Here is an 11,840-nt window from a genome sequence, read left to right as displayed (position 1 = left end):
TCAAGGTGCTAGTTTTGAATGGACACACGATTGCGAGACTTCCTTCAACCAACTGAAGTTCCTACACACGTCGCAGCCTATTCTCCGGACTTTGATCCTTCTGCGACGACTGAAGTTCATACTGACGCCAGCGGAATTGGCATAGGTGCAGTTCTAGTATAGCGCTGCAATGAAAAGGAACACGTCATTGCATATGCCAGTAGAACTTTAAGCAAGCCGGAACGCAATTACACAGTGACTGAGCAAGAATGTCTAGCACTCGTCTTCGCTGTTCAGCGATTCCGCTCATACCTGTACGGTCGTCCCTTCCAAGTGGTCACGGATCATCATTCCTTGTGCTGGCTTGTAAGCCGTCGCAATCCATCCGACCGTCTTGCACGCTGCGCCCTACGCTTGCAAGAGTACGACTTTACAGTATCGTACAAGAGCGGCAGAAAACACGCTGACGCTGATTGCCTTTCGCGAATGCCGCTTGATATGACAGTTTGCAATGCCGACAGTTTCGATCACCTCATTGCGTCAGTGACAACAATGTTCCCGGACAAGGCCACCTTTGAAGTTGAGCAGCGGAAGGACGTAAGTTTGGAGCCGTTATTTGCTGACGCTCGAGCATCCACTTCGGAAGGCCGCTTTTGCGTTCGTGAAGGACTGCTTTATAAGAAGACCTTCTCGGCCACGGGCTCCCGCCTCCTGCTGGTGGTTCCGGATACGCTACGTTCTTCTGTTCTGTGCGCCATGCACGACGACGCAACTTCGGGTCACCTGGGAATGACCCGAACACTCCATCGTACACAGGAGCGCTTTTACTGGCCACGCATGCGCCAGTCAGTTGAGCAGTACGTGGCCGGTTGTACCCAATGCCAGGCGCACAAATCAGTCACGACAGCTCCAGCCGGACTCCTACAGCCTGTGACGCCTCCCAGTGCTCCATTTGAGCAAGTTGGCATTGACCTCGCGGGCTCTTTTCCACGCTCATCGAAGGGCAACAGATGGATTGTAGTGTGTGCCGATTATCTTACCCGCTACTGCGAGACGGCCGCCCTGCCATCTGCGACTGCTGGGCAAGTCTCCACCTTCCTTCTGCACTCGATTATACTGCGCCATGGACCTCCTCGCGTCATAAGTGACCGCAGACGTCAGTTTACGGCAGACGTTGTCGAGGAACTCCTCCGTATGTGTGGCACAGAACTTCGACATTCGACGCCTTACCATCCACAGACGAATGGCCTTACCGAACGAACAAACCGGACACTGGTGAATATGTTGTCACTGTACGTGGCGTCCAACCATAAGAACTGGGACGACGTTTTACCGTTCGTCACGTATGCCTTCAATACTGCCCAACACGAGACCACCAGCTACCGCCCTTTCTTTCTTCTTTATGTTCGACCTCCTCGTTATACCCTCGATACTATCTTTTCGTTCTCTGATAATGACGATTGTTCTTTAGCCGCAACTCTCTGTCTCACTGAAGAAGCTCGCCGTCTTGCCCGCCTGAGTACCATAGCATCACAAGACCGATCAAAACTCCGCTATGATAGCAAGCACCGGCACGTCACTTATGAACCGAGAGACCTTGTGCTCGTATGGAAGCCTTTGCGCAAGCGTGGCTTGTGGCAATAACACGGGAGGTAGAGGTTCGTAGCCTGAGCCGCAAACGCGTGCTTCCCGCTGGCCTCTGTCTCGCAGGCGCTGCTCTCGCTCCACCAAGGCACGACATTCGCCCGTCGAAATCGCGTCCTTTCTACAACGCATATTGCAGCAGTTTTGTTAGTCGGTGCTCTCGCAATTGAAGCAGTCGGCGGCGGAGAAATCCCGTTCGTGCACGTGGAATCTGCACTACTCCGATGAGCCGACGCACGCTAACCCGAAGCCAAAGGCAAAGAATATAACTGCGTCAACGGTGCCTCGGCGACACCAGCGCGGCCAGTCTACCTCTCTGGTATCGAGACGCTTTAACCATGACCTCCGATATCGCGTGCAATCTCGGAGTAAGCGCTAGTAAGTGTCGATCGTGAAGCATTACTTCTTTTGACCTCTCACAGACGGCGGCACCGCCCCGCTCCGCCCGCCGCGAAAGAGAGTGTGTGAAAGATATAAGGCGCATGCGCGCCGTGGCTAAACTTCTCGCCAACTACGCCGGCCCATTCGTTGTCCTTGAGCACCTCAGTGCAGTGGACTATAGAATAACACGACTGACAGCTAGTGGGAGACGATCTACAAAGACTGAGGTCACTCATGTGGCTCGCCTGAAACCTTTTAGTCGGCAGGACGATGCCTAAAACGCGCGGTGCGCTTCGTCTGCGAAGGGGAAACATTACGCCGTGTATGTGCCGGACTAAGAAGAGGAAGAAGTGTGTGGAGGTTGAAAAGAAGAAGATCTGTCGGTAGCTTCGTCCTGTGCGGTCTTGACATCCAAGCCTTCTGTCAATAAACCCCAAACCCCTACTGTGGGCGTAACAATATGCTCTGGCGGTGTCCCGCGTTACACGGCGGCGAAGTCAGCACGCCGTCAAAATGGGAAGATGCTATTACCAGCTCCGGACTCGAAGCACAACTATGGGCAGTCCAACGGGCCCGCGACACAGCAGAGAGACTTGGTCTTTCTGTTCAGACATGGGAGCGACCCACGTGCGTTCCGAGGGACCGAAATAAAGTTTATTCATCCATCCATCCATCGAAATAAATAGCATGTTGTGAAATCTTTCAAAACGTTTTTTTTTTCCAGTTCGCATTTTTGGCGGGGAACGGGCCTCTGAGCAAAACTGTCATTTCCGAACCGCTTCGCCAAAAGCTGCTTACACGGTTGTTCCTGCACTGAAATTTTGTCAGGAACAAGATAAGGTACTTTACAGATCACTAAGTAGCTCGTAAAACAAAAAAAAAATGACTATACTGACATGCAGCCACAAGAAAAAAAAAATCTTCGTTTTTAGAGCAATGGCATTTTACAGAAATGCGTTGTTTTTTGTGGAATTTGTAATATATCCCAATATGAAGAAGATCCCAGAATTTTTCATCAAAGTTAGTGCAGCACTTCAACAGTTGACATTTTTCTAACTGCCGGGGCTCAAGTGTGAGCCGTGGTGAAAGTTGCCTTGCGCAGCGCAATATTTTGTTCTCCATGAAGCTGCCTCGATTTAAGCTCGGCTACATGCGTGCTGAGGAGAAGAGCCGGTGTTTTTATTTCACTTCAGGCTATCAGCTGGGCTTTACGAAACAGGCGTAGCACCTCGCTGCAGTAGAGGTCCGGGTAGCGGCCCATGTGCTGCACGTGCTTGGAGTCGTCAAACGTGCAGAACGTGACGTCAGTGCCCTTCTGGCGCCACCCATTGGCCACACGCAAGTTGTCCTCTATAGAGGCCACCTGGTCACGCTTCGAGTTGATCATCAGCGCTGGGCACGTGAGCAGGTTATCGTGAAAGGCACGTGACGACGCCTTCCAATGCACCGTGGACACTGGATACAGCACGAGCCGCTGCAGCCGAATCATCAACTCGAGCACCTTGCGCAGGACCTGGTTGCGGGTGAGTGCCGTTGGGAAGCCCTTGGGGATGCCCTGGTAGTCCACCAGGCTGTCGTAAACCTGCACAGACAGAGTATATCCTTACTGGGTGTGTTTAGGCTCATATACTTATCAAGGAGAATAGTGGGATAGAATAAGAAAACACAAAATATTGCGTCAATTTTTATTTTTCTTGCCGAACGTGTACCACTAACGCTCTTTCATTTCCCAAACTGACTTCTCCGAAGGGCATTTTCGGGGTTCCGCAAACAGTCATAACGAGTGCGACCTGCTCTAGTTATACCTAATTTATTGATTTAGAAATGAAAATGCGCCTTGCCTTTTTGATTTAACGGAGCTATCACACGCCGCATCAACACATCCTGAATATATGAGCTGCGAGAGAGGCACGCGGTAGCGGCCCGACGCTTAAGATCGTAGTCATAGTGCACACCATGGGAACTTGGACGAGTAGCGTAAAGAACAAGGCAGCAAGGACACATGACGGCCACAGTCCGCCCTGAGTTCTTCACTGTCCTCCCTCCAAAATCTGGCAATGTGGGAAAACTGCGGCAAGGTCGACCTTGAGGGGAAGTATCTCCTTCGAGATATTGCAGATCTGTGCGTGCCGAAAGGGTCGTTCTTAGTTACCCTTGATGTATCCTCATTGTATACAAATATCCCTCACGATGATGGCATAGCGGCATTAAAAAACTTGTACACACACCATAGACAACCTGACACCCCAGATTTCCCTGCCATCGCAAGTTTGACGAGGATGGTCTTGGAATTGAACTCATTTGAATTCAACCAGGAGTACTTTCGACAAGTTAGCGGAACCGCTATGGGTACTAAACTGGCACCAAATTATGCTAACATTTTGTGGGAAAGCTAGAATCCGAATTTCTGTCCCAAACCTCCTTGAAACCATTGTTATACAGAAGATACATTGACGACATTTTTTTCATTTGGACCCACGGCGAGGACGACCTGCTAAGCTTTATCAACACATACAATGCTGTGAATCCAAACATACACTTCACACACACCTACTCGCAAGTAACCGGAAATTTTCTTGACGTTACCATAACGATACAAGATGACAAACTCTCCACAACCCTCTACCACAACCCTCTACCACAAACCAACAGATCGACAACAGCACCTCCCTTACCAAAGTGACCACCCGCGCCACTGTAAAAACAGCATTCCATACAGCCAGGCCCACCGTTTTAAGCAAATTTTCTCAAGAGACGCTGATTTTGACACGAGCTCACAAGGGCTAAAAGTTATGCTCGATAAACAGAAATACCCTCCACATGTAATCGATGACGCTGTTCAAAAAGCTAGAAAACTGAAGCGTGATGACCTTCTTACGAAGAGGCCACCACAACACAACCTGCAACAGACAAACCTGTGTTTAACTTACAGCACGAACTTCCCCAATGTAAACAGGATCCTTAAACGACATTACAACATGCTGGAACAAAGCGCACGTCTGAAACGCGCATTTATATCTGCCCCTGGCATCGTTTATCGACGATCACGCAACCTCAAAGACACACTTGTGAACTCCCAATAATTCATGCCGACCCTGTCTAAAGCCTCGATGTCTTGTATGTAAGGCGATGCGAGAGACAAACAAGGTAACCAGCACACAATCCAAGTTTTCAATTAACATACGAGGAAATCTAACATGCGATTCCTCTAGTGGGGTATATCTACTCGAATGCAACGTGTGCAGCATGCAATACATGGGACAAACAGAAACACCATTTAGGATCCCTTTTAATAATCAGAGCCCACGCTAAATCAGCCCCAAATCTACCTCTATCGAAACATCTTAACCTTCCCGGCCATTCCTTCGACAAATTATCAGTTGCAGTCTTAGAAACAGGATTTAAATCAAACCGGGAACGTCAACAATGCGAGTCATACCTCATACATCGGTTTAACACCCTTGAAAGAGGCATAAATGAGAACCCGGGTACACTTGCAGCAATTAAAGCACTATAAAATAATAATAAACATAACACAAAATAATAATAAACATAACTGAAGTTTTCGTGGCACTGTAACTGTGACGGTGACTGGACAGTTCGAAATATCTTTTATTGTCACTATTCTCTCTGAAGTACTACTGTTGTCTTTTTCCACCTCTATCTTATTAACCGACCAATGGTTTTAAGCTTGACATGTCTATTCAGGATAACATGTTCATTCAGGATAACAGGGACATGTCTAACAGCCACCGCATACACAACCAAGAGCCCCCGAACGCAGAATTCCAGAACAAACTAGTATCAACATTAAACGCCCGTTTGCTTCTCCTTGCGGCAATGCGCGGTGTCCCCCTCGAAGCGAGACGTCGCCGTAGTAATGAGTTAATATCTCAACTCCTTTTCTGCCCGCGCCGTCCCGCCGTTGCCGTGGGGCGCCGTCCTGTTGAGGAACAATATGCGGAGAGAGGGAAGGATAGAGGAAAGACCCCGACCGATTGCCCACCACAGTCGCCCAGTCAAGGCCGCCGACACATGAATGGTGACTGTCGGTAAAAAAGGAGGGGGTCGAGACGAACACTTGGTAAGCGAGTAGGTCGTTGGACGTGCACTTCCGCACACACCAGCCCTTCCCGTTGCCGGCCACTCGTACACGCCCTCTACATTAAAGATACCGCCACCCGCACACACACCGAACGCAATGCTTCCAAAGATATAAGCATTGACGACGCCATTTGCATAGCGCAGTGACCCCTGGAAATTTCTCCACCTCATGGTCTTCTTTTTCTCCTTTTTTCCCCTCTTTCGCTTCCTTCCTCTCTCGTATTTCGTATAAGACTGTAATATAAATAAGAGTGCAAGCAACATGTCCCCTATTCCTGATGAAGGCCAGCCTCTGGCCGAAAGTGTCGAAATAAAAACTTGCGTTGTTACTGTTCTCACGGAGGATCTTCTTCACTATATATATATATATATATATATATATATATATATATATATATACACACACACACACACACACACACACACACACACACACACATATATTTTGTGTGTGTGTGTGTGTGAGGAGAGTTAAAGAGAAATGTGGAAGAGCAAGTCGGGGCCCCGCCCCCTCTGGAAAAATGAAAACTCTCCGCCTATGGTTTCATCGAAAAGTATAGTACATATGGATAATATTTCAAATGTACAGTACAATACGATCGACCACAGATAGCACAGCAGAATCTCGCTACAACAAACTTCGCGGAACCGGCGAATTTAATTCGCTTATTCTGAAATATCGTAGTACTGAAAAATGATGTCGGTAATGTAACACAACAGCGAAAATAACGTACCTTTGCAGGAGGTGCACGTGTTGGGGCGTAAACAATGAACTAAAACACTGGGCACCGAGTGGAAACAATTTACTGCTTAAAAAAGTCTGTTATCTTCTTCTGGCGAGTAGAAAGCAGGCGCTGGTGCATGTCTGCCTCCATGTCCGCAACCTTCCTAAGCATGTCATCGGGTACATCCTTGCAGCACCCGAGGTACGATCGGGTCTTCTCAAGGAACACCACAACATCCGAGCTGGAAATAGTCTCTTCCGTTGTCCCACACTGCATCTCCAGCGTCGTCTTCGTCACTGCTACAGCAATCTTGCTCACGTACTTGACTCATGATTTCTTTGCAGGTGAGCTCTGCGGACGTAGCCGCTGCGCAGTCACTGTCTACGTAATCCTCGAAGGTTACCGCAGCGTCTACCGGGAGCTTCTCGGTAAGCCGATTCCAAAGCTCTGGGTCGAGCTTCGCTTCGTCATCGCAGTCTTGCGGCGTAAGCAAAGTCTCGAGAAGACCTGCCTTTCGCCAGCAGTTTCTAATGGTGCTTGCCTTGACGTTCCACCACGAGCCTGTAAGCATTTCTGCGGCTCGACGGATGTTGACCTCCGTGGGCAGCTTCAGTCGTATGTTAATGAGAAGGCGCTGCACAAGTCGCTTCCGAAATTCGGCCTTCACGCATCTGATGATGCCCTGGTCTAAAGGTTGTAACAAAGAAGTACAATTTGGAGGCAGAAATTCACGCTGCACATTGCTCAACCGCACGTTCACCACATGTACCCAACAGTTATCGACGATTAGAAGAACCTTCCTTTGTTTCTTGTTCATTGTGTCGTGGAGCTGCAGCAGCCACTGCGTGAACAGTTGTCGCGTCATCCACGCTTTCTTATTTGCCCGGTAGTCGCAAGGCAACCAGACAATGTTCTTCAAACAGCGAGGCTCGGCAAACTTGCCAATAACAAGAGGCTTGAGTGTTTCCGTACCCATGGCGTTGCAGCAGAAGAGCCTTGACACGCGAAGACGCGATTTCTTTCTGCCCTTGCATTTTTCACCTTTAAAGTTGATTGTTTTTTCAGGTAACAGCTGATAAAAACACATCGTTTTGTCAGCATTGAAAACGTCATCTGGACTGAATGATCTCCTGAAAGCGCTTGTTCCACCAGGCACTTTCGGCATCTCTTCCCTGCATGCGACTTTGCCAGATCCGGCACATGCGTCAAAGCCGGAGGTGCCCAAAGCGAACTGTTCCACCTTTTCTTGAATAATAGGGCCAGACAAGGGCACACCGTGTTGTCTGCAGGCATCCTCAACCATGTGAGGACAGCGTCGTCGACGATTTGGAAGTTGCCCAGCCGCAAGCATTTTCGTGGGGGAGCCGCAGCTGCGATTCTCGATGTAATTCCATGATCTTCTCCCGATCCTTCAGTTTTTGCGCGTTTAAAACTCTCTGTGAACTCATCGTTGCTGACAAAGAGGTAGAGAGAGAAATAAACATTACAGTCTACGCTCGTTATAACGGACCCGCATTCAACGGACTTTCGGATACAACGGACCATTATTCAGCCTAAGTTTGGTCTGTGTATTAAATTAATGGAGCGAAGTTCGGTTTTAACGGACCGCGATACAACGGACTATCGGTTACAGTGGACGAAATTACCGGCACTTTTTGTCGCAATTGGGCGCATAAAGCGGACTTTTGCCATGTTGACGCGGGCTGATAACAGACTTCACCACGCCGCTCTCTGCGAGCTAAAACAACGGTAATTTTTAATGGCAGCTGGCAACATTGGTGGCTTCCGGCCAAGCCAAGCCTCCAGCCAAGCCAGTCTGAGAGCACGTTGGCGGCTTTGGTTATGCACGGACGTAGCTAGTTGACGCTATTTTGTCATTGTGTTCCCGTGCTCGACTGTTCTGTCTGTTCGCAAATTTTGCAGGTAATGGCCTCCAGAAAGCGGAAGCAAATATCGATGACCGACAAGCTCAAGATAGTAAACGCGGTCGCTCACGGTGAGAAGCAGGCGGACATCGCAGTGTCGAAGTGTTGCAGCTGAGTGAAATGCGGCGCAAAGTGATAACAGCATCGTTAAGGGTGCTCGCCAATCGCTGATCACTAATTTCTTTTCAAAGTAACTGTAAATAAAAAGTTTCTGTGTTTTGTATTAGATGTTCGTCACTCATTGCAGTAACGTTGTTAGACATCGCGACCTATGTTTTGAAAGCAAGACGTTCCGGTGCTCCGAGCAGGTGAGTTCTGCTGTCAAATTAGAATTTTAATGCGAGAGGTGCCTTGGTGCTGCTCAGTTCAGAACTCTCAGATGAACTTGGGGCCGTCCGGCGATCCTTGGAACGGAGGGGGAAGGGGGGGGGGGCTGCGCTCCCGGCAATAGGCGTCCCCACTTCAGCAGATATGCCTTCCCGTCCTCACAAATAAGAATTTATTCGAAGCCGATCAAAAGGAGCGTATGAAAAAGCCTACTAGAAACGTTTTATTATCGGGCTAAGCTTCGTTGCTGAGCAGGAGCCACATGGCGTCCCTGCATCTACTGTAACGGCACTGCGCTGTAATTTTGTTAATAACCGTTGCTAGTGATTAAGTCTTTTGTAAACATGCTGGCGAATGCACTCAGCGTTCACCAGCAGAACTAGCCTGCTGCTGAGCGAAATCGGAGCGATCGTCACACGGTAACGCAATCCCCCCCCGCGAAGTTTGGATATTACGGACTTCGGATAAAACGGACTCATTTTGCCGGATTATGATGGTCCGTTGTAACGAGAGTAGACTGTATTAGGAACAGACACAATCCTTTACAGGTAAGCAGCCTTATTCCAGAAAACCGTGGACGCTGATCATCTCCCTGGTGAGGTAGATCAATTAACGGGGCAAACTTGAAAGCTAAATTTTTGAATGTGCTCGAGTCCACTGCCTTGTTACAAGCCGCCGCGATTGCTGCAGGCTACCACATGATAAGCAAAGTGAAGCAGGCTAATCGGAGACTAAAGTGGGAATCTATTTTAGCTGTCCTGGCTAGGCACAACTAAAATACTGGACACTTCTGCACACTCATCAACTCACAGCAGCTTGAATATGGAGCAGTGGCAATGCTATTCGTTTTCAAAGAAACTGAATTTCTTGAAAAAGGAGAGCGTTTGATCGGGCTATAAAACGTTTGCTGGTTCCCGCCCATATATGCGTCGCGGATTACCTAAATTTCAGGCCAGGCAGAACAATATAAAATCATGACAGATTGGTGTGTTGTTTTAGAGCCCCTGCTGAGCGATAGCTTCCTCTGTAATGCTAGAGCCCAAGACGCACAAGCGTGAAATAGGCAGCCCGCACCGCAGGTAGCCTACAGTGCGTGGTCATGACACACTGAGAACAGTCGTCACAGCAGAATCGTAGGACAAACTTTATTATAAAATTACGTTATTGCTGCGTTCAAGTAAAACTTTGCCTTACTTGTTAGTTTCCCAGTCTGCAGCCGAGAATAACCACTGTCGAAAGTTGGGGGCTCCGCGCCCCCAACATATCTCAGTGGGGGGGGGGGGCTAGCGTCCCTCTTGCCCCCCCCGGTAGATAGGCCTATGCCTACGACGCTATCGTATTGGTTGTATCAGACTCCTTCAATGCTTTTCTGGTCACAAAACTCCTCCGTAATGCTATTCGCAACTTTCAGCTACGGTGGCGCCGCCACGCGGCAACCGGTGAAAGTCAGGATCCGGTGGCTGAACGAAAACTTGCCTGGCGACAACGTAGTGGGCTGTGCTTCGTCGTCGGTATTTCCTGCAACTTGTTGTGCGTGTGGCCCGTGAATTATGATGGATTTTGTTGGTGCAACATCGTGGAACCTTTGCGGTTCAGTTACGGGTAAATAGTACAAGCGATATCGCGCGCACTGTGCGCCAAAATGCTCAAACCGTATACCATGAAAGGCGTCGTAAACGTGGTTAGTTTTCCCTTGAACCAGCGGCAGAAAAGTGAATGGGATATCCACGTGCGCGTCGGGAAGCTTGTCCCACAGAAAATGATGGCGTGCATCACGCATTTCAACGTCGGCTGACTTCTGGGACGCAACTGAAGTGCTCGGGTTTCACGTGCCAATACCACGATATGATTATGGCACACGCTGCAGGGAGGAGCTCCTCATTAATTTCGACCACCTGGGATGCTTTAGTGTGCTCCTAAATCTAAGCACGCAGGTGTTCTTTTGCACCTTTACTCCATTGAAATGCGGCCGCCGTGGCCGGCCGAAACGAACCCGCCTCAACAGACATCGAGACACCTTACGTGCTGTGCTACCAGCAGGCGAGTGCACTTTTTTTTCTTCATTTACAAGACGACGGTCAATAAAACTATGCCTTCGCGAGAGAAAAGCACATCGCAACAGCCTGCCGCAACTGACACCAGCGAGCGGCAGCTGGGCAGATGCCGCTGCCGTCCGCGATCGAGCGCGAGCATGCCGTAGAGTGCTCCAATTTTGGCAACATGATTGAGATTGTACTCTTATGTCAGGCGTCCACATAGGCAATCAGCTTTCTCGACACCCTCAATATGAAGAGCAAAGGTGGAAGCGAAGCAAGCCGGTTGGGTGAGATGGCCTGCAGTGTCACTGTTTATCTGCGATCCCATCGCAGGTGCCTTCCCATCGTGGTTCCCGATCTCGCGAGTGGCTTGGACGCCGGCGCTTTTTTAGATGAGTGCCACAATGGAAGCGCCGCATTATTGAATTAGGAATTGGTTTGAATGATAAAATAACTGTAGCACATCTTTTTCATGCCACTGATAGCGGCGATACTGACAAATACCTCAGCATCCTCGGACATGATGATGGGAGCGGTAAGGAACCGACCAGCGGCACGACGTTGCCCATCTCCCGTGCTGCTTACCACTATGGCTGTACGGCCATGCGATCGCCAGACCGGGCGGATAACAAAAACCTGCGGAGTTTGATGCACGCCGGACGCCCGATGCGGCGACCCAGTACGACGAAACATCATCATTCCATCACCATTCAGCAAGT

General features: G+C 49.3%; 1 protein-coding gene across 3 annotated transcripts in view; it reads right to left on the bottom strand.

Moving 5' to 3' along the window:
• Nucleotides 1-3,183: 3,183 nt before the first annotated feature.
• The window catches only part of LOC119384154 (transmembrane protein 53), a 108,612-nt gene continuing 99,955 nt past the window's right edge, over nt 3,184-11,840 (bottom strand). For all 3 annotated transcript variants that reach the window (XM_037652443.2, XM_037652445.2, XM_037652444.2), the window contains one exon: nt 3,184-3,586. In XM_037652443.2, coding sequence (XP_037508371.1) covers nt 3,194-3,586 — 393 coding nt within the window. In that variant the 3' untranslated portion in view covers nt 3,184-3,193. The remainder of the gene's footprint in view (nt 3,587-11,840) is intronic.

Source organism: Rhipicephalus sanguineus, chromosome 2, assembly GCF_013339695.2.
Source record: "Rhipicephalus sanguineus isolate Rsan-2018 chromosome 2, BIME_Rsan_1.4, whole genome shotgun sequence".
Taxonomy (NCBI): Eukaryota; Metazoa; Arthropoda; class Arachnida; order Ixodida; family Ixodidae; genus Rhipicephalus; species Rhipicephalus sanguineus.
This window is presented reverse-complemented; position numbering and strand designations above follow the sequence as displayed.